Source organism: Notolepis coatsorum (genome assembly GCF_963971535.1).
Source record: "Notolepis coatsorum genome assembly, chromosome: 14".
Classification (NCBI taxonomy): Eukaryota; Metazoa; Chordata; class Actinopteri; order Aulopiformes; family Paralepididae; genus Notolepis; species Notolepis coatsorum.
Genome location: NC_140178.1, coordinates 81,131,675 through 81,155,939, shown reverse-complemented (window position 1 = coordinate 81,155,939; position 24,265 = coordinate 81,131,675). Strand labels below are relative to the sequence as shown.

Below are 24,265 nucleotides of genomic sequence, written 5' to 3'. Positions count from 1 at the left end.
CTGTAGTGTGGTAGTGAAAGGTTAACCTTCTGTAGTGTGGTTGTGAAAGGGTTAACCCTTTGTCATGTGGCAGTGAAAGGGTTAACCTTCTGTATTGTCGCAGTGAAAGGGTTAACATTTGGTAGTGTGGTAGTGAAAGGGTTGAAACAGTTACAACAGTTACAACGAAAATGTCTAATATTTTTTTTTCTCCACGTGGTAAATACACAGGTCACAACGGAGTTGTATTTGGAGTGTATTTCGTGACTGTTGGGAACTAGGTTAACTGGGCAGATCTACTTCCAGTGAATTACGCTAAGCTAGGCTAACGGTGCGGGTGTTCCCTACTCTGAATGCATGTACAGAGAAGAAAAGGGTATATATCTGCTTGTCTAACTCCGGGGTAGATGGCAAATAAGCTAATTTCCCAAAAAGTTGCTGTATTCCTTTAAATGATTGATAAAAAAAATATATATATAATATATATACTATAAATGTAAAACTTAATTGTTAATGATACAAATATTGTTGTATTTATCTTTATTATAATTATTTAATTCAGAGGATGTCTTTGATTGAACTGTCCACACACAAGCACACATGAACACACACACGACACGCACACTGTGCACGCTCACACACGAGCAGCCACTTAACACTTTAACATGAGCGGGCACACACTCATGTCGCACACACGCACACTTATGGCCAAAGGAAAGGACACTTTAAATTAGAATAACAGGAACAGTGTATTGCACTACCAAAGCTAACTAGCATGTCACACATGCTCTGTAAATAACTATGTACAGATACCGAGATGCCACTCCATGTTACCTGCTACCTGTTACTGCACAATGTTGTTTTCTTCTTTTGATTCTATTATATGTACCACTGTATTGCACATCGTTGCGGGCAAGACCACCCGCATTTCATTGTATACCTGTATGCCGTGACAATTAAAACTCTTGACTTGACTTGACTTGATGTCTGTAGAATCCAAGTGACCACAATCCCCAAGGACTTCTCCCAAATGAAGCCGTTAAAAATACAGGCACACACCGGTCTGTCTGACTTACGAGTGCCTTTTCGAGTTCATGACATGTTATGCCGTAACGTAGACCACGTGTGAGAGAGACAGTGGGTGCTGTCTAGGAGACTAGTAGACGACATGCTCAATCTAAGGGATTGAAACTGTCTTAGAAAACACTTAAGAGTTGGCAACTCACAGCCCTATTTTGCTTAAAATATGTAAATAAAGTACTAATCGACCACAGGAAAAAAGGTACATATAATGTATGTTATGTTATAGCCATTATTATAGTTATTTCGTATAGTATCGAAAATGTATTACAAATAAGTACATTATATTACATATATCTTACATTTTCAGAAAACAATAAACAAAATAACATAGCGTACATTATGTACCTTTTTTCCTGTGGTCGATAAGTACTTTATTTACATTTTCTGATGAGACCGTGTTGCAAGTCGAGGGTGGCTGATATTCCATCTGCTGTGCCTGATGTGACTGACACAGTGCCCTTGAGCAAGTCACAGCACATAAACAAACTGCTAGTACAGTGCTGCACCGTAGTCTCCGACTATAAAATGTGTGTGTGTGTGTGTGTGTGTGTGTGTGTGTGTGTGTGTGTGTGCGTGTGTGTGTGTGTGTGTGTGTGTGTGTGTGTGTGTGTGTGTGTGTGTGTGTGTGTGTGTGTGTGTGTGTGTGTGTGTGTGTGTGTGTGTGTGTGTTTATGTGCGCATGTGTGTGCGTATATACTGTATGCAGAAAGATAAATTCAAGTTTACCTTGTGTAAATTGACTGATGAAGTCCTCTGTTACTAAACTTTAAAACATTACTATGGCCGAAAACAAAGTAGCCGGCGTTGTAGACCATAGAGATTGTGATTACGTACACATACAGTATAACATCACCACTTGTTATCATGTGGACTGACTATTGGGTGTTTAAATTAGGTTCTGTAGGGCTATTTGTTTCAAGTATGTTTCAGTACGGTAACGTACAGCTCACTGACAGCAGACCAGTTCAAATAACCCAGGTCTCTTAGACTGCACACGGTCCCCTAGGAAATGGAACGGTCAGTTCTATCTTTAAAAGTAGCAAACGTACTAGTACAAAATAATAGGTCTATTGAGGATAAAGGCTTCACTGATCTGTGTTCCTCCTCCTCCTCCTCCTCCTCCTCCTCCTCCTCCTCCTCCTCCTCCTCCTCCTCCTCTCCCTGTCTCTCCCCTGCCAGAGGCCCAGAAGCTGCCCTACTTCAACTCCTATGGGAACATCCGGCTGATGATCCACACGCTGTGCACCAACCACTACCTGGACCTCATCATCACCTTCATCATCGCCATCAACGTCATCACCATGTCTCTGGAGCACTTCAACCAGCCACGTGTAAGACTGAGTGTGTGTGTGTGTGTGTGTGTGTGTGTGTGTGTGTGTGTGTGTGTGTGTGTGTGTGTGTGTGTGTGTGTTAGTGTGCTAGTGTGTCAGGTGATGGACGGAGGGAAATATACAGCATGTGTGTGTGTTTATTGCAGGGCACTGGCACTGTCATTATCAGTGTGTGTTTATTGGAGGGCACTGGCACTGTCATTATCAGTGTGTGTTTATTGCAGGGCACTGGTACTGTCATTATCAGTTGTGGCTGGTGGGTCAACTAGACAAGCTTGTCACAGCCACGTCTATGACCTGTCAATCAAATGCATTACACAGGCTCAGGATGTGAGCTTTATCATTTCATCTAAACCTATGGTCAAAAGCACAACAAGATGCCTTACAGCTGGAGACACCAACAGACGCACTTATGAGTCGCCTAAAGCAATCAATAGCTTATGGGCTGAGCAATAGAGAAGTCAGCACCCCAGCAACAGGCGCACTTACTGTACATGTTTTTAATGTATGCAGATGAATAGGTCATCCCAACAGCAGGCACACTTACAAGCCTGGAGACTGACAGTTTTTTTTTTTTTATCTTTTCCCCCCCTCCTTTTTCAGATTCTTCTCCCATCCCACTGTTTTTAGTCGTTATGCCAATTCCCGACCCCCTTCCTGGTTGTTGCGCACTCCCCCCTACTGTTGGTCCGGGAGGCCGGAGACTGTCACATGCTTTCCTCCGACGCATGTGCAGCCAGCCGGCAGCCAGCCTGGCAGCGCAGATTCTCACCGGGAGAGTGTAACGTGTGGAAGGTCACACTACCTCCCTCCAGATCCTACCCTCGCTGTGCAGGCGCCCCGACCGAACTGTAGGGGTCGCTGTCCACAACGCCCAGGACCCACCCATCAGCTTTCCCACCCCTAACACTGCCAATTGTGTTAGTATGAACGACCAGCCAAGCTGATAGCAACGCCGAGAGCTGGATTCGAACCCAGCGTCTCCAGCGTTGATGGCGAGCGCCTTGCCCACTACACCACCTAGCCGCCCGGAGACTGACAGTTGACAAAATATGCAATATCAACGTCATCATGGCAGGTGGAAAAATAGCCAAGCTTACAGCGAGTCTCCCAATCACATACACACACTAGGGTGACCAAACGTCCTCTTTTGGCCGGACATGTCCTCTTTTCACGCCCTGTCCAGGCCGTCCGGGGGGGGTTTATAAATGCATGAAAATGTCCGGCTTTCACGGACCGTTTGCATATACTTAAATTGACTGGCGCATTGCACAGAATACTACGGTAATCTGTTGCGTGTGTGACGTAATCCCTGAGAAGCTTTGTGGGCGGCTCTACAACTACACTCACACACAAACAGAGGAAGAGGGGACAGAGTGGAGCGCAGCTCACATTCACAATGCCAAAGAATGTACTTTTACAGATGAACTGCAGAAGAAATTCCAAATGTACCTACCCGTCGGAACAAATGGGAGGCGAAGTTCACTAGTGCGCGCACTAAATCCGAAGCCAATGTGTTATAGCGCCCCACTCGACCCGATTGATGTCGCACATGAAGCACTCAAATCAAATCCAATACTGTGGTGTTTCTACAGACAGGACTAGGAGTAACCACGGAGCAGTGACAATATTCCCAATCATAATAGTACTTTGACTGGAAGATGGGTGGCATGCAAACAAAATGAATCGAGGTTAAATACACCAAATGAGACAGCAGAAACCATTGCATAATATCTCATTGAAACATGGAAAAAAAAACGATTTGTCTGAAAAAGATATTTTCTATTATTTCATATATTTTGTTATTTATTTTTGTCCAGTAAGACTTGAAAAGAGAGCTATTATTTTGTTACAGGTTGATTTTTAAGTAATTATTGTGCCATTGAGATGTCAGATAATTCTAGGCATAATCATCAAGCATGCTGATTGTTAACTTTGGTTTGGTGTGTCTTTGGTTATAGAGAGATAGTGTTGTGTTATATACAGTAAAATAATATAAATAATAATTGTATATCCATAGAGAGGAGGCATACTTTAAATATATTAAAACAATAATGCATCTTTGAGTAAACGTTGAGTATCGGCATGCGTTGCTCATGGGACGGGGTTGCACGCCGTGCAACCAGTCTGTGAGCAGAAGCACGCACATGCACGGATGTGCACACAGGAATGCGCTGCCCCCAGACTGATGCGCCAACTCGCTAAGTATCACTTTGCATAACAATATGGCCGGTCGTCAGGTGTGTTCAAATACGTTCTCAGATACATTCACACAAAACTTGTGAATGAAATGTGTTACATTCCATTCGTAGAGGCAATTAGGCACTGTCTTTAGTCTGTGCTATGCGAGGGAACATCTATGTGCATGCGCGGGAGCGCGCGCGCGGCGTCATTAAAACATAGTGCAACCAGTCGTCCCATGAGCAACGCATGCCTGAGTATCATTAAGTATCTCGAGGCTGGGGGGGCATGTCCTCTTTTTTGGAAATCAAAATATGGTCACCCTAACACACACACGCGCGCGCATGAGTACACGCACCAATAAAAAACAGCATGCTCATTCAAATAGTTTGACTCACCCAGTATTTGCAGACATAAGAATAATTTCTGTAGGTTTTCCAGAATGCATTAGCATTCCTTTAGCATTTGTATTTCCATGTTAAACGATCATAATCCACATTAGCAGACTAAGTTAGTTTCAGAAAGATAAACGTCCTGCTGCCAATCAAAGGCAAAAGAAAACACGCCCTAGTGTCAAGATGAGACAAACTCCAGGGAGGCTTAAAAACTCAAAGCTTGATGGCTCTTCCTCAATTCAGTTTTTAGCGGCTAAATTTTAGCCACTACAGCTAGCTAAGCAAGTTAGCTACTTAACTCCAGCCTTGTTTCAGTGGCCCAAGTGATCAGCAAATCGACTGGGCATGCCACAACGCCTGTCACTCACTCATGTATCGAACCATTACTATGTACGCCCGCTGTCATTGGCCAGAAGTCAGTGGCGTGAGGGCTGAATGAATCTAGCCCAAATGATCAGCAGATCAACACTCACTGTCACTGTCACAAATCATGTCACTCGCAACAATACAATGTGAGTGGTAGCTGTGCTACTGTGTTTGGGCTGTGGAAATAAGCCCAATAAGGGTTTTAAAAGGTAAGGAAGCCTTGTTAGCTCATTTACACCAGCCGTCCCTGAGGCGTGAATATTAAAGGCAACCAACTTGTGTTCAGCTTTTCGTTCAGCGTTTCTCTGATTGGCCACACGGCCAATCAATCAATCCACTAGCACACGCCCTTGCGGCGCGGCAGAAGCGCTGGTCGAACCAGCGGTGTTCTGTTGTGTGACTGTACTACAGCGGTGTTCTGTTGTGTGACTGTACTAAACTCTTCCACCACATGACCGACATTTGACATACAGTACACCTCCTATCTATGTTGGGATTATGTTTGGTCATGACAAAACAATAAAAATCACTACTGTTAGTAATGCTGCCACCACCCACTTCAATGACAGAGCTCTCATATTTGCGAATGCATAAACTATATCTTAAATTATGGCGATGTGTCTAATATGGCTGTCGCGAAGTCATTGATAAGCGACAGCCATATTAGACACATAGCCATAATTTAAGGTATAGTTTATGCATTCGCAAAATATGAGAGCGCGCCGCTGTCATTGAAGGGCTTCCTACAACAGAGCACCGCCGCTGCTGCTGCTGAAGCTGTATCAAGCCGGCGGCGGCGCACGAAAGCCGGGGATAAACCACCGCGTCGCCCCGCTGGCGCTTCAGGCTCAGCAGCCTCCACGGGCGAAATAACATATAACGTTACAGTTCCACACTGATGTACAGTGAGTGTCTAATATGGCTGTCGCGAAGTCATGCCTCTCCCTCTGACAATATCATAATGATGTGTTTTCTATATTATATCCACAATCATTCATCTAAAAAATTGTATGGGCTTTGATTAAACATGTAACCTACACCTACTGTAACTTACTGTACCTCTGCTTCCTACAGCACAGCAGGTAATGGCGTTAATCAATGGAACGCGAAACATAATAACATTACGCTTTCTAGTTCAGCGCATTTCATAACTGTATGGGCTTTGTTTATACACAAGTGAATCTGGTAGTTGGTTCATTGGTTGTTAAAAACGCGAAACATAATAACGTTACGCTTTTTGGTTCAGCGCATTTCATAGCGCTCCACTGCTACCGCAGCCCAACACAAGTGCGTTGGAACAGCAGCCACAAGTTGGTTGCCCGCGCTGCCGCTCGCGCGCGCTCCTTGGATTTCATTTGGGACGTGGGACGACTGCGCTTGCCTGCGCGTGGGGGCGGGGGGGGGGGGGGGGCGCGGCCAATCAGAGAAAAGCCGAACACAAGTTGGTTGCCTTTAATATTCACGCGTCCCTGAGAGTCCATGTCCACCCAGTGTTTTTGCTTTACTCTGCTAACGACCACCTGCAGCTAAATGTGACGAAGACCAGGGAACTAGTTGTGGATCTGGGGTGGAGGAGGAGTGCACCTGTGACCCCCATTTCCATCAGGGGAGTCGATGTGGACACAGTTGAGGATTACAAATACCTCAGTGTATCGACAATAAGAACAAGAAGGGCCAGAGCCGACTCTACTTCCTCAGAAGGCTGAGATCCTTCAACGTCTGTACAAGGATGTTGAGGATGTTCTATGAGTCGGAGGTGGCGGGCGCCTTCTTGTACGCTGTGACCTGCTGGGGCAGCGGACTGAGAGTGGGGGACACAAACAGGCTTGATAAGCTGGTCAGGAAGGCCAGGGGTGGAGCTGGACTCTCTAGCGGTGGTGGCGGAGAGGAGGAGCCTTGCTAAGCTCCATGCCATCAGGGACAACCCCTGCCACCCACTATACACAGACTTGGCTGACAGAAGGAGCACGTTCAGTGCTAGAATAAGACTCCCAAGATGTAGCACTGAACGGCACAGGAAATCCTTCATTCCGACAGCCATCAGACTTTATAATGCATCACTGTGCCTCACTGCCTCACTGCATCACAGGGTGACAGTACTATCTTGGACTTTTACTTTTACAATTTTACACTAACTGTATATTTCTGTATATTTTTACTGTATATTTTATATTAGAATGTAACATAGGAAATGTATATCCCGGACCGTGTTTTATTCTTAGGTACATTTTTTTTTTTTACTTAACTTTTTATTTAACATAATAATAACATTAATAACAATAATAATAATAATAATAATAATAATAATAATAATAATAATAATAATAATAATAATAATAATAATAATAATAATAATAATAATAATAATAATAATAATAATAATAATAATAATAATAATAATAATAATAATAATAATAATAATAATAATAATAATAATAATAATAATAATAATAATAATAATAACTTTATTTGTATAGCACTTTTCATACAGAGGTTGCAGTTCAAAGTGTTTCACAACAGTAAAAAATACAGGCATGAGCGAGCATAGCAAGGTATGGTAAATCACAGTGTTTCACATTAGGATCTAGCATCCTAATTGTCACGATCCTAGGCCCGGTCCTGGCTGGACTGGGCAGGATGGTAACATTGGGCAGTGCCCTCCACCTAACACTGGGCAGTGCCCTCCACCCAACAGTGGCTCTCTACCCTCTGGTGGCCATCCGCAGACGGTGCGGTCCAGTACACTGGACATCCTGACTACTATTTTAACATTAATTAATAGTGTGATCAATGTGGTGTCCTGGTGTGTGCTGTCATTGACTTTCCCTTCCCTTGTGTGATTTGGTGTACTGTTTGGGTTGTTATGAGTTGCTTTTGTGTTTGTCATTGACTGGTGTCTAGGTTGTTGTGTTTCTGTGTTGGCCAGGTGTTTCTAATTGTTAATTAGTTGGGGTATTTAGGTGTCTGTCTGTCCTCCCTTCCTTGTGGCGACATTCCTCCTGTCTCCTTCCCCGTTTCCTGTCCATGCCGTATTGTGCTGTCATCCTATAGTGTTAGTGTTTGTTGTTTTGTTGAGTAGGTTGTTAAGTAGTTTCTGTTTGTTCTTTGTATTGCACTGGATTCTACAGTAAACTCCCTCTCCAAGCTTCAATCCTCGTCTCTGCCTCCTCCATACCTTTCCCTTTCTGCAAAACTGTATTCTACCTACCTCCACTGTAACACCTAATAGGCTGTTTACAGTTTCATTCAGTAATACAAATAATAAAATAGTTTAAAATGATTAAGTTTAAAAATAGTCTTAAAATGATCAAATAGAACGGGCATACAACAACAGTAAAAAAAAATACAGGCATAAGCGAGCATAACAATTAAAAATGTAAATAGCAAGGTTACAGTAAAAAGTGTGATAAGATTGTTCAATCAGATGAAAAATGGCCCAGTTAGGAGAATCAACCTTGGCTAGGCGGTTCACGATGTACCTAACTGGAATGTTAAACAACTTTGAAAAGATTTTGGTCAAAAGTCATCTTCTCCTCACAACAGAGCATCACTCTAACATCATAGAACCGACATATGAATTTCATTGGAAGTGTATGAAAGTAGGTAGGGTAAGAATATAGCAAGGTATGGTAAATCACAGTGTTTCACATTCACTAGCATCCCAATAGGCTCTCTGTTTACAGTTTGATTCAGTAATAAAAATAAAAAAATTGTCTAAGAATTATAAAATAGAACGGACATACAACAGGGTATTTGACATATTCAGTAATACAAATAATAATTTTTTTTTAAAATGATTCAGTTTAAAAATAGTCATCAGTAAGAAGTAAAAAGTGTGATAACCGACACATGAATTTGATAGGCAGTGTATAAAAGTAGGCAGGGTAAGAATAGTGCAGGTAAGTACAATTTGTGTCAGGATATCCCTGATGTTTCTATAATAATATTTCCCCTTGCCATTAGGTGGTAGCCAATATCTATCTTCAAATATTTGCCTGCACACAGTGAAATGCCTGAGCAAAGAGATTTTAAGCTGTCTTTTAAAGATGTCTAGCGAATTGGCTTCTCTGATGTTTTGGGGTAGTTTGTTCCACAGTTTTGGGGCATAGTTGATAAAGGCTGCATTACCGATCCTCTTTTGACTGTTTCTGGGAGCCTCTAGTAGTCCAGCAGATGATGAGAGCAGTGTTCTTGCTGGTGTGTAATTTACTAGAGTGTTGGCGATGTAGCTAGGTCCCTGTCCATTTAGAGCTTTGTATGTAAGGAGAAGGACCTTAAAGTCAATTATAAATGTTACAGGAAGCCAGTGTAAAGCAGCTAAGACTGGACTAATGTGCTCTCTCCTTTTGGTTCTAGTTAGCAGTCGGGCTGCAGAGTTTTGGATTAGCTGAAGCCTCTGTGTGGTTTTCTTAGGGAGACCTGTGAAAAGTGCATTACAGTAGTCTAATCGGCTAGATATGAATGCATGAATTAGCTTCTCAGCATCGTTCTGATTAATAAATGGTCGTACTTTTGCTATATTTCTGAGATGGAAGAACGATGTTTTCGTCACTTTGCTAATATGAGAATTGAAGTTCAGTTCTGAATCTATGATAACCCCGAGACTAGTGACCTCAGATTTGATCCAAGGGGTTAGTCCTCCCAGGTTCTTTATTAATGTTTCTTTTTTAGTTTTGGGGCCGATAATTAGAATTTCAGTTTTGTTCTCGTTTAGTTTCAGGAAGTTCTTACTCATCCATTTATTTATTGCCAGTAAGCAGTCTGTAATGGAGCTAATCACTGTATCATTTGGTTCAGCAGATATGTACAGTTGTGTATCATCCGCATAGCTATGGAAATCTACATTATGTTCTCTGATGATATCACCCAGCGGTAACATGTAAAGGGAGAAGAGTAAAGGACCTAAGCAACTCCCTTGTGCAACTCCATAGTTGTTGTCGTATATATCAGACATGTGATCTCCTAGTTTAACATAGAATTTCCTCCCTCTGATGTATGTTTTAAACCAGCCTAGCACATGTTCTGAGAAACCGACATGGTTTTCAAGACGATCGATTAGAATATCGTGATCGATTGTATCAAATGCTGCACTGAGATCTAGCAGGATAAGGATGGAGATCTTATTCTCATCAGAGTTTAGCCTGAGGTCACTGATTATTTTGGTGAGGGCAGTTTCAGTGCTATGATATTTTCTGAATCCCGACTGAAATTCTTCTAAGATGTTGTTTTCTTCAAGAAAGGAATTTATTTGAACTGAAACTATCTCTTCAAGTACTTTACTAATGAATGGTAGGTTGGATATTGGACGATAATTTGCCATTTCATTACTATCCAAGTTAGGTTTTTTTAGTAATGGCTTTACAACTGCTGTTTTAAAGGCATCTGGGAAAATACCAGTTCTAAGGGAAGTGTTTATGATATCTAGCACAGGGCTTGAAACATTATTAAACACCCGGTTGAAGAAAGCTGTAGGTATAGGGTCAATGTCTGAGGTGGAGGAGTTACATTCTGAGACAGTTTTGCAGAGTACATCTAATGTGATGCATGTGAATCTTCTCATGGTTACATTGCATGGTTTGCTGCAATCAGCTTTATTTCCATCATGAGTAATGCTGGCCCTGATCAAGGTTATTTTGTTGTTAAAGAATAGTGCAAGTTCTTCACACTTAACCGTTGATTACTGAGGAGGTGTAGGGGCAGTGTTGAGTAGTACATTAATAGTGGAAAAAAGGATTCTGGAGTTTCCAGCATTTTCTGTAATGATTTTAGAGAAGTAGTCTTTCCTTGCTAAGCGGATGGTTTTATTACGGGACCAGCGTTAACATGCCGGCTATTGAGAAGGCTAACAAGGCTTCACCAAGGCCACAGGACTGTGGAAAGAACCGGCAGACTAGGCCTAGCCCAAAAACAAACGGCCCCAAAACTGTTGGAAAGAAAAATGCTAACCTCACACAGAAAATAGACTGCATACTGATTGGAGATTCCACAACAAGGTATGTGGTGATGGCAAACACAGAAAATATCTGTCTAGACAATACATCTGTGAAAGAGCTGGCCGAAAAACTTCCAACACTAATCAGACCGGGAATAACAAAAATTGTCATTCACTCTGGATCGTTTGACATCCTGCGAAAGAAGACTGGCACAGAGACTTTGAAAGACAATTTCACACGTTTAATGAACACACTAGACAAACATCAGTCTGTGTACACAAACACTGATGTGTCCATCAGTGGACCAATTGCATGCTTTCGCAGAGGACAGGAAGCATTCAGTCGACTCCTAAATTTTTATTCATGGTTAGGGGCTGCATGTCTCGTACACGGCCTGAAATTCATTGACAACTTCAATGTTTTCTGGAATAACCCAGAACGTTTTCAAAGAAATGGCTTCTTCCCAAATCGCTTAGGTTCAAAGCTCCTATCAGCAAACATGCGTCATGCCTTGATGGCCTCCAAGAATATTAAGCTCATACCAGCACGAGAGATAGTCATGAAGGACACAATCTCACCACGAAGTGCAGCAGCACAAGGCGTCCGTCCCCCGTCCCCCCCATATCACACAAGGCCATCTCGTCTGATCAAATGTCCCCGAAAGCACAGTGCAGTCAGTACGGTGCAGTATAGCACAATTGCCATGCCATCTCTCAAAACATACAAGTAATCATAACCAGCCAATGGCATGGTGAAAAATATACGCCATCAATGCGTTTACCTGCTATTAACCTCAGGGCCATCACGGTCAAGCCAAAGCAGACCTCCTCTAAAGAAGTCCAACAAATAAAATTAGCTTTCCTAAATGTCAGATCACTGAATAATAAAACATTCTTAGTAAATGATCTGATTAAAGAAAATAACTTAGATTGCATCTGCCTAGTAGAGACATGGCTAAATAATGACACAGCTACATCAATAATGATAGAAGCTTGTCCACCAGACTATAACTTTTTTCAAATACCCAGAAAAAATAAAAGGGGCGGAGGAGTTGCAGCAATCTTCTCCTCAAAACTCTTGTTTAGAATCACAGAACTAGGCGAGTTCATGAATGAATGAATGAATGAAAACTTTATTTAACAGATTGCAGAATGGGTACAATACAGTACGGCTCAATACATACAATTGTTAAGGGGATGCAGACCTGAGAAAGACGTTTGTCTTGTTTCCATCAGGGTCCCCCATTTTCAATTCATATAGACATTTATGACATACACAACATACATGACATTTATGGCATAGGGACATATAGGTATTTAGTACTGATACATTTGTGACATAACGGTATTCAAATATACAGTACTGTTACCCCTAGATCCTGACAGAGTATATACATATGATGGGGAGGGGACTGTACATTAGGAGGGGGTGGGTGGGTGGGAGGGAAATATACATACGGCGGGGAGGGAATATATACATGCGGTGGTGAGGAGACTGTCTATTAGGAGGTGGTGGGGGTTTTGGGCATTTACGGTGGCCAGTTTCGAATTGCAGCCTCCCGTAGGTGCTCTTTAAGAGCGGTTTTGAATGTGGGCAGGGATTCACATTCCTTTACAGCTTTGGGTAGGGCGTTCCACATTGTTGTCAATGGAATATCTTGCCATTGAACTAAAAACAGAATCAACTATTATTGTCACAATATACCGCCCGCCTAGACACTCACCAATATTTATACAGGAGCTCTCTGAACTGATCTCACTATGTGTTACCGGATATGATAAGGTGATCCTAAATGGAGACTTGAACATCCATTTTAATAAGAAAACAGACTCCAAAACTATAGAACAAAAAAATCGACTGGATAGCTTTGACCTAATACAGCATATAACAAATGCAACTCACCGGCTTGGGAATACACTGGACTTAGTTATAACAACAACTGGGCTAAGCATAACAAATATCTCAATAACTGAATTACCTCTCTCCGACCATCACTGTATATTTTTTGATACTCAAATAACCCTTACTAAAAAAAATAAATAAATCATAGTTAAAAAGAGGCTCCTAAACGACAAAGCTGAATCAAAGTTCATTGATCTTATCAGACTACATGAACCACACAATCATGACAGCTCTCTAAATGAAATTGTTAGAAAATCTCAATGATGCAATGTCATCTATATTAAATTCTGTCGCCCCATTAAAAACGAAAAAGAAGAAAACTAGAGCCTCGCCCTGGTTAAACTATAATACGGTCAACGAAGAAAAAAGGAAATGTCGTGCAGCGGAGCGAAAATGGAGAAAAACAAAAACCACCATATGCTGTGATATATACAAAGATGCTTTAACTGCTTATAATAAAACCATCCGCTTAGCAAGGAGTTTTCAAGTTTCTTTAATAGTTGTCATACAGAAGTACAGAATACTTTCATACAAAATGCTTCTTACTGTTACGCTCCAGAGACTGTGCTAGACAAGATAGTATCAAATAACATAGTATAGCATGTAATTTAGAAGAAGAAAATGAGGTCACAGTGTTCGGTATAGACATATGTACAATGTTCTGAGTTACCATATAATATACAATACTATGCAGTGTACTAATGTACAGTACTATCTAGTGCAAAGCAGAAATGGGATGAGGTACAATTTAGGTACAATTTACAGTAAGGTGTACGAGTTGTAGTGCAATCCTTCATCAATAAATATAAAGTGTGGGGAGTGGGTGCTACAGTGTGTTTGTTTAAAGTGGGTGTGTGCTATAAAGTGTGTGGAGTGGGTGCTACAGTGTGTTTGTTTAAAGTGAGTGTGTGCGTGTGGATGTGTGTGCTATGTGCGTTTGGTTGTTGTTGTTGTGTAGTGTTCATTCATTGTTCGTTTAGCAGCCTGATGGCCTGGGGATAGAAGCTTCTTCTGAGTCTTTCTGTGCTCGCCTTGAGACTCCGGTATCGCTTGCCTGACCGCAGCAGTTCAAAGAGGCAGTTGTTCGGGTAACTGGAGTCTTTAATGATTCTCTTAGCCTTGCCCTTGCAACGCTTGTTGTAAATGTTCTGGAGGGTGGGGAGCCCCCCTCCAATTGTGCGTTCGGCTGAACGTGTCACTCTTTGTAGTCTGCTTTGGTCTTGTGCAGTGCTATTCCCAAACCAGGAGGTGATGTTGCCGGTCAAGATGCTCTCTATTGTACATGAGTAGAAGTTCTTAAGGATCTTCTGACTGACTTGGAACTTCCTTAGGCGCCTGAGGAAGTAGAGGCGTTGTCGTGCCTTCTTCACAACACATGTGTGGTCCATGTCAAGTCCTCGGATATGTAGGCTCCGAGGTACTTAAAGCTGTTGACTCTCTCAACCGGTGCCCCGTCGATGCTGAGGGGGCTGTAGTCCTTGACCCCCGACCTCCTGAAGTCCACAATCATCTCCTTTGTTTTGCTGACGTTCAGGGAGAGGCTGTTTTCCTGGCACCATCCCGCCAGGACCTTGACCTCTTCCAGGTAGGCCCTCTCGTCGTTGGCAGAGATCAGGCCCACCACCACTGTGTCGTCAGCAAATTTGATGATTGTATTGCTACTCCGCTGAGCCACACAGTCGTGTGTGTACAGGGAGTAGAGGAGGGGACTCAGAACACAGCCCTGGGGGGCCCCTATGTTGAGGAAAGATTACTTCTCTAAAATCATTACAGAAAATGCTGGAAACTCCAGAATCCTCTTTTCCACTATTAATGTACTACTCAACACTGCCCCTACACCTCCTCAGTCATCAACGGTTAAGTGTGAAGAACTTGCACTATTCTTTAACAACAAAATAACCTTGATCAGGGCCAGCATTACTCATGATGGAAATAAAGCTGATTGCGGCAAACCGTGCAATGTAACCATGAGAAGTTTCACATGCATCACATTAGATGTACTCTGCAAAACTGTCTCAGAATGTAACTCCTCCACCTCAGACATTGACCCTATACCTACAGCTTTCTTCAAACGGGTATTTAATAGTGTTTCAAGCCCTGTGCTAGATATCATAAACACTTCCCTTAGGACTGGTATTTTCCCGGATGCCTTTAAAACAGCAGTTGTAAAGCCATTACTAAAAAAACCTAACTTGGATAGTAATGAAATGGCAAATTATCGTCCAATATCCAACCTACCATTCATTAGTAAAGTACTTGAAAAGATAGTTTCACTTCAAATAAATTCCTTTCTTGAAGAAAACAACATCTTAGAAGAATTTCAGTCAGGATTCAGAAAATATCATAGCACTGAAACTGCCCTCACCAAAATAATCAGTGACCTCAGACTAAACTCTGACGAGAATAAGATCTCCATCCTTATCCTGTTAGATCTCAGTGCAGCATTTGATACAATCGATCACGATATTCTAATCGATCGTCTTGAAAACCATGTCGGTTTCTCAGACCATGTGCTGGGCTGGTTTAAAACATACATCAGAGGGAGGAAATTCTATGTTAAACTAGGAGATCACATGTCTGATATATACGACAACAACTATGGAGTTGCACAAGGGAGTTGCTTAGGTCCTTTACTCTTCTCCCTTTACATGTTACCGCTGGGTGATATCATCAGAGAACATAATGTAGATTTCCATAGCTATGCGGATGATACACAACTGTACATATCTGCTGAACCAAATGATACAGCGATTAGCTCCATTACAGACTGCTTACTGGCAATAAATAAATGGATGAGTAAGAACTTCCTGAAACTAAACAAGAACAAAACTGAAATTCTAATTATCGGCTCCAAAACTAAAAAGAAACATTAATAAAGAACCTGGGGGGACTAACCCCTTGGATCAAATCTGAGGTCACTAGTCTTGGGGTTATCATAGATTCAGAACTGAACTTCAATTCTCATATTAGCAAAGTGACAAAAACATCGTTCTTCCATCTCAGAAATATAGCAAAAGTACGACCATTTATTAATCAGAACGATGTTGAGAAGCTAATTCATGCATTCATATCTAGCCGGTTAGACTACTGTAATGCACTTTTCACAGGTCTCCCTAAGAAAACCACAGAGAGGCTTCAGCTAATCCAAAACTCTGCAGCCCGACTGCTAACTAGAACCAAAAGGAGAGAGCACATTAGTCCAGTCTTAGCCGCTTTACACTGGCTTCCTGTAACATTTAGAATTGACTTCAAGGTCCTTCTCCTTACATACAAAGCTCTAAATGGACAGGGACCTAGCTACATCGCCAACACTTTAATAAATTACACACCAGCAAGAACACTGCGATCATCAGCTGCTGGACTACTAGAGGCTCCCAGAAGCAGTCAAAAGAGGATCGGTAATGCAGCCTTTATCAACTATGCCCCAAAACTATGGAACAAACTACCCCAAAACATCAGGGAAGCCAACTCGCTAGACATCTTTAAAAGACAGCTTACAACCTATCTCTTTGCTCAGGCATTTCACTGATAGATATCTGCTACCACCTAGTGGCAAGAGGAAACATCAGGGATATCCTGACACAACTTGTATTTATTCCTACCCTGCCTACTCTTATACACTGCCTATCAAATTCATGTGTCGGTTATTGCACTTTTTACTTCTTACTGATGACCATTTTTAAACTGAATCATTTTAAACTATTCTTATTATTTTCTAGATCCAAATGTGAAACACTGTGATTATTTGTTCATGAATTACAGGAGTATTACTGAATAGAGAGCCTATTAGGATGCTAGATCCTAATGTGAAACACTGTGATTTGCCATATCTTGCTATGCTCGCTCATGCCTGTATTTTTTATGTCCGTTCTATTTTATAATTTTTTGACTATTTTTAAACTGAATCATTTTAAACTATTTTTACTATTGTGTTACTAAAAACTGTAAGCGGAGAGCCTATTGGGATGCTAGATCCTAATGTGAAACACTGTGATTCTACCTGTCTATCTTTTTATACTCGCTTATGCCTGTATTTTTTACTGTTGTGAAGCACTTTGAACTGCAACCTCTGTATGAAAAGTGCTATACAAATAAAGTTATTATTATTATTATTATTATTATTATTATTATTATTATTATTATTATTATTATTATTATTATTATAAGCAGTTAAAGCATCTTTGTATATATCACAGCATATGGTGGTTTTTGTTTTTCTCCATTTTCGCTCCGCTGCACGACATTTCCTTTTTTCTTTGTTGACCGTATTATAGTTCAACCAGGGCGAGGCTCTGGTTTTCTTCTTTTTCGTTTTTAGTGGGGCGACATAATTTAATATAGATGACAGTGCATCATTGAGATTTTCTACTATTTCATTTAGAGAGCTGTCATGATTGTGTGATTCATATAGTCTGATAAGATCAATGAACGTTGATTCAGCCTTGTCATTTAGGAGCCTCTTTTGAACTATGATTTATTTTTTTGTTTTAGTAAGGGTTATTTGAGTATCAAAAAATATACAGTGATGGTCGGAGAGGTAATTCAGTTATTGAGATATTTTTTATGCTTAGCCCAGTTGTTGTTATAACTAAGTCTAATGTATTCCCAAGCCTGTGAGTTGCATCTGTTATATGCTGTGTTAGGTCAAAGCTATCGAGTAGATTTTTTAGTTCTATAGTTTTGGAGTCTGTTTTCTTATTAAAATGGATGTTCAAGTCTCCATTTAGGATCACCTTATCATATCCGGTAACACATAGTGAGATCAATTCAGAGAGCTCCTGTATAAATATTGGTGAGTGTCTAGGCGGGCGGTATATTGTGACGATAATCGTTGATTCTGTTTTGAGCTCAACACAATATTTACAGTGACATCCATAACATAACAACATACAGATATGGGTCCCTTGAATATGGCCTCGTTCAGCCGTCCAGACCCCCGTAAGAGGAACCCCCCCTTCCCGCCATCCCCCCCTAGAAACCGGGCTCCCCCGCATCCCAGGTCCGTCCCACGCGGGGGCCCAGCACTCAGCGACACGGGTACCTTGAATTTGATTGGGCCAGACCCAGTAGAGGGGCGAGGGGTGGTACTCCCCCCCACCGAGCCAAGCCCGCTACCTCCCATGTCACCAAGCACCCCCCCCCCACGCACAACGAACCCACAACCCACGAGATCCCACTCTCCCACATCAAACGGCAGAAACGATGCCCCCCCCCACCGACATCCCTTCCCCTGAGTTGAGCCCATTGGCGCCCCCCATATCCCGTAGCCGGGCCCCCAGCGACACGGGTCCCTTGAATCAATTGGGCCAGGCCCAGTAAAGGAAAGGATAGGGGACTCCCCCCCACCGAGCCAAGCCTGCTATTTCCCCTGCCCCGAGAGCCCCACCCCACGCCCATCGGCCCCCCAACACACAGGGCCCCGCCGGGCAAAGCCCAGCCGTTCTGATCCCCCTGAGAGAAAACCCTCCCTCCCGCCCTCCTCCCCGAGAGACAGAACACCCCCATATCCTGGTCCACCATGCGCGGAGCCGAGCACCCAGAGCCCCCACCCGCCCCCGCCCGACCGCCAGGCCCCCGGCCCACGAGAGCCCAAAACCCAGGTCCGCAGAAGGCCTAAGCACCACGCCTCAATGGCCCCCCGACCCCCGGTGCCCCGGCCCGGAGACCAGACCGCCCGGCCACGGCGGCCGAGGACCCCAGGAAACCCCCCCCCCCCCCCCCACACCAATCCCACAACACGCAAGGCCCCCCCTCCCCCGGGTCGAACCGCCGGAATGATGGCCCCTCCCCCCGACACCCCCCCCCCCCCCCCCCCACTGAACCCACTGTACCTCCCATGTCACCGACATCACCGCATACATTTATGAAAATTAAACTAACAACACAATAAGAAAAAATTATATGGATATAAATGGTTATATGGTTCGCACTCTTTCCCCGGTTGGCGGTTTGGAGGGGGATCAGCCCTCCCACTGGAGAAGCCCCCTCCCCAGAGACGAAGATACCCCCCAAAGGAGGCTTTCCAAGCCTCTCTTCATGTCCAACATTTTGAATTCTTGTCCTTCATATGTGTCCATGTGCACATGTAAAGCAACTGCTATTCTAACATAACTCTGAAGAAATAATATAAAAGAAGACTAAAGACAATTGGCACTTCCCAGGTAATTCTTTTAACCCCGTTTAACCCCCGTTGGTGGGTTGGAGGGGTAAGGCTCTCCTTGAGAGGGCCCCTCCTATAACGACGGAGATGTCCACTGTGGGGGTTCTCCAATGTCCCTATTATTGTCCAACATTTGATTAGATTTTTATCTTTCATATGATAGTACATTTCCAGAGCTCCCGATCAGGTCTCCCAATGTGATTCCCCATGTTCCCCGTCCTCTTAGCTGTGTGTCCTGTGTGTTAGTGTCTATAGTTTAGTCTAGTACGTATTATTTGTATTATATGTCCCGAGTCAAGTCCCAATTTCCCGAACTAGTGTGTTTACCTTGTCTGTATTCCCAGTGGTCTGTGTGTTCTTAGGCTCATTTATATTCTTATTCATGACTTTTGTTTGTGTCTACCCAAATGTTTACTGTTTACTGTGAGCCATTTGTAGTGCCAATTTAAAGTATAAAGTATTTATATTCGATTCTAACACCCTGCTGTGAATCTCTCTCTCTCTCTCTCTCTCTCTCTCTCTCTCTCTCTCTCTCTCTCTCTCTCTCTCTCTCTCTCTCTCTCTCTCTCTCTCTCTCTCTCTCTCTCTCTCTCTCTCTCTCTTTTTCTATCTTCCCCTCTAGTCTCTTTCTATGGCTCTGAAGTACTGCAACTATGTCTTCACGTCTACTTTCGTGCTGGAGTCTGTTCTCAAGCTCATTGCCTTTGGCTTCCGACGCTTCTTCAAGGAAAGGTACTGTCTCTGTGTGTGTGTGTGTGTGTGTGTGTGTGTGTGTGTGTGTGTGTGTGTGTGTGTGTGTGTGTGTGTGTGTGTGTGTGTGTGTGTGTGTGTGTGTGTGTGTGTGTGTGTGTGTGTGTGTGTGTGTGTGTGTGTGTGTGTGTGTGTGTGTGTGTGTGTGTGTGTGTGTGTGTGTGTGTGTGTGTGTGTGTACATGTGTTTTCTAACTAAACACATACGGGTCTATTGAAAAACAACATACAAAATGATGTGTTAAAGGTATCCAATGGAGTTGCTTATAGGGAAATGTTTGCATGTGCACAGAGACACACTAGCACCACGTGCACAGGGACACACTATAGCACCACGTGCACAGAGACACACTAACACCACGTGCACAGAGACACACTATAGCACCACGTGCACAGGGACACACTAACACCACGTGCACAGAGACACACTATAGCACCACGTGCACAGGGACACACTAACACCATGTGCACAGAGACACACTAGCACCACGTGCACAGAGACACACTATAGCACCATGTGCACAGGGACACACTAACACCATGTGCACAGAGACACACTATAGCACCACGTGCACAGAGACACACTATAGCACCACGTGCACAGGGACACACTAACACCACGTGCACAGAGACACACTATAGCACCACGTGCACAGGGACACACTATAGCACCACGTGCACAGAGACACACTATAGCACCACGTGCACAGAGACACACTATAGCACCACATGCACAGAGACACACTAGCACCACGTGCACAGAGACACACTATAGCACCACGTGCACAGAGACACACTATAGCACCACATGCACAGAGACACACTAGCACCACGTGCACAGAGACACACTAGCACCACGTGCACAGAGACACACTATAGCACCACGTGCACAGGGACACACTATAGCACCACGTGCACAGAGACACACTAGCACCATGTGCACAGAGACACACTATAGCACCACGTGCACAGAGACACACTAGCACCACGTGCACAGAGACACACTAGCACCACGTGCACAGGGACACACTATAGCACCACGTGCACAGGGACACACTAACACCACGTGCACAGAGACACACTATAGCACCACGTGCACAGAGACACACTATAGCACCACGTGCACAGGGACACACTAGCACCACGTGCACAGAGACACACTAGCACCACGTGCACAGAGACACACTAGCACCACGTGCACAGAGACACACTAGCACCACGTGCACAGAGACACACTAACACCATGTGCACAGGGACACACTATAGCACCACGTGCACAGAGACACACTAGCACCACGTGCACAGGGACACACTATAGCACCACGTGCACAGAGACACACTAGCACCACGTGCACAGGGACACACTAGCACCACGTGCACAGAGACACACTAGCACCACGTGCACAGAGACACACTATAGCACCACGTGCACAGGGACACACTAGCACCACGTGCACAGAGACACACTAGCACCACGTGCACAGAGACACACTATAGCACCACGTGCACAGAGACACACTAGCACCACGTGCACAGGGACACACTAGCACCACGTGCACAGAGACACACTAACACCACGTGCACAGAGACACACTAGCACCCAGGGACGTGCACAGGACTTTAGAAAGGCAGGTGCCGAAAAAGGAGAAAAGGGCATCAATTATTAAATGCAATGCGAGCCCGATTTTTTTGGTTAATACAAGTCTATGGTACATTCAGTTTCACCGATGTCACCAAAACTACATAGTGTCCCTTTAATAACACAATATGCGCTCCAGACCAACAGCTGCGGGCGCGCTGTGTTGAGAGAGCAAGAGAGAGAGAGAGAGAGAGAGAGAGAGAGAGAGAGAGAGAGAGAGAGAGAGAGAGAGAGAGAGAGAGAGAGAGAGAGAGAGAGAGAGAGAGAGAGAGAGAGAGACCGCATTAACTCACTTGTTAGTTGAAACGTGGTCCAGGTCAGGAGGGCTTGATGAAGTATTATGTCCACTGTCCCACAGTCACAGACTGTTGTCTTGATGTATATCGACTGTCCAGACTGCATCCAGCCAAATAGCTTATTGTTAGCAGTTAGCACAACACAAGTACTGATGAGCTGTGTCTACTGTCTGTCTTTGCCCATTTCCGCGTCGAACAGCCTGCAAACTACCTGGCGTTCTATCGCCATGCTCTAAGACAAACTCTAACCTTAACCAACTTTGAAAGAGTGCCTAAGCTTAACCGTCGAAAGAACTTGCCGTCACGCTCTAAGACAAACTCTAACCTGAACCTACTTCGAAGAGTGGCTATAGGCTTAATAACCAGTGTAGAAACTGGCGTCGGCCAATCAGAGAGCGTCTGCCAGAAATGCGGCTACGGAAAGTATACAGGCATCTGGCAGCGCGCGTAAATAATGGGTCCTTCCAGTTCCAGGAGAGGGGTAGGGGCATTTATCTCTCTTTCTTTACCTAATATTTAGATTCTATCATGACATCTTTCATTTGGAAGGGCAGGGCAGTCTATCTATATGTGCAACAGTAATAAAAAATTTTTAAAAAGGGGCATAAAAAGGGCACTTTCGAATGAAAAATTAAAAAGGCAGGTGCCCGGGCACCCCTTCACGTCTATGTGTGCACATGCCTGCTAGCACCACGTGCACAGAGACACACTAACACCACGTGCACAGAGACACACTAGAAGTGCTGCCCAATGCACAGCCTGATATCATCTTCCGACTAAACTGCGCTACTCTGCGGGTTCTGTCAGCTTACCAGGTGGCGGCTCAGCTCACTGTGTACAAGGAGACCCCCACCATAACTGATCTCGCCTCAGCCCTCCTCACGACTCTAAGCCTTGAGATGCGCGTCCTATGCCCCTTTGGAGTGTCCGCGCGCCGTCTGAATACACAACGAGTGCACTTGAGACCCGGCGCTCCGCACCGCCTCTCCACCGTGATGTCATTCCTTTTATCTATGAGTCCATTATCACGTATCTGATGTGAAAGCGTGGTGTGAAAGGAGGATAGAGTGCTCTGTTTTTATTACATTAAAGTTGTTGTCATGTCTGTAGGCACACAGTGTGCTATAATCTCCTGATGAGTGAAATTAACACTTCCTCTATTTGTGTAACACTAAAATAAACAGTAGAGCAGCTCAAAGCGTGCCGGCTTTACAAATCCCCCTCTCCCTTGGCTTTAGATCAGTAGGAGTACGATAAGGAAAGAGGATTATGAAATATGTTGTAGTGTGTGGAAGAGAGAGAGAGAGAGTGCAAGGTTTGAGGTACTTGTCAGCGGATTAAGGCGCACGCCATGTATGTGCTGCATTGTGTGTGTTTGGCTCGTTAACTAAGGACTCACCAAACCCATGATTCAATTTGATTTTCAATTTTAAAGTCTGGATTTGATTGAACCCCCCCCCCACCCCCCCCTCACACACACACACACGCACGCGCGCACGCACGCACGCATGCACGCACACACACACACACACACACACACACACACACACACACACACACACACACACACACACACACACACACACACACACACACACACAATTGATAGTGTAGATTTTCAGACTAGCAGTAAAAACCTCTTGTTTTCCGGTCTTGTTTTATTTATGTTATGTATGCACTTAAAATAATATATGAAAAATACAACTATGTGAAATCTCCAATTCAAGGCAAAACACATGCAGGCTACTCCCAGGTATTCCATAGCTCAAATCTTACAAGAAATACTCAATTATAAACCATCAAACCTCACCTCTCCCTCTCTGTCCTTCTATCCTTCTCCCTTATCATTTTCCTTTTCATTCCAATTCTCATTCACAAGTAAAAACTAATAATAGCCATTTTTACAGTAATTAAGACATTGACACATTATATAATGATTTAATAGCCACTGGAAGCTCTTACAACACGTTTATAATCTGTTATGTCTCTTTATAAAGCAAATTACCCCATTGCAGTTGTGATTTTGTCCGCATATAATATACGGTTTTGTGAGCTAGTATATGTCAATTACCACACTATACCGAATTAAAAGTCATTATCAAGAGTTGGTCCTCGGGCACAGCACTGTGTGGCTGCCCTCTGCTCCTAAATAGTTAGTATGGGCTAAATGCAGAGGACAATTTTCACCAAGGGCATTAATAGAAGTATAAAATTAAGGAATTAATAAAAAAATTAATAAAAGTGTGCGTGT

The 24,265-nt window shown here is 43.5% G+C and overlaps 1 protein-coding gene across 1 annotated transcript in view; it reads left to right on the top strand.

The window, feature by feature from the left end:
• The window catches only part of LOC311240583 (voltage-dependent T-type calcium channel subunit alpha-1I-like), a gene marked incomplete at its 3' end in the record, with an annotated part of 344,683 nt that overhangs the window by 236,129 nt on the left and 84,289 nt on the right, over positions 1 to 24,265 (top strand). The window contains 2 exon segments of the mRNA XM_084329158.1: positions 2,242 to 2,393; positions 19,953 to 20,062. Coding sequence (XP_084185284.1) covers positions 2,242 to 2,393; positions 19,953 to 20,062 — 262 coding nt within the window.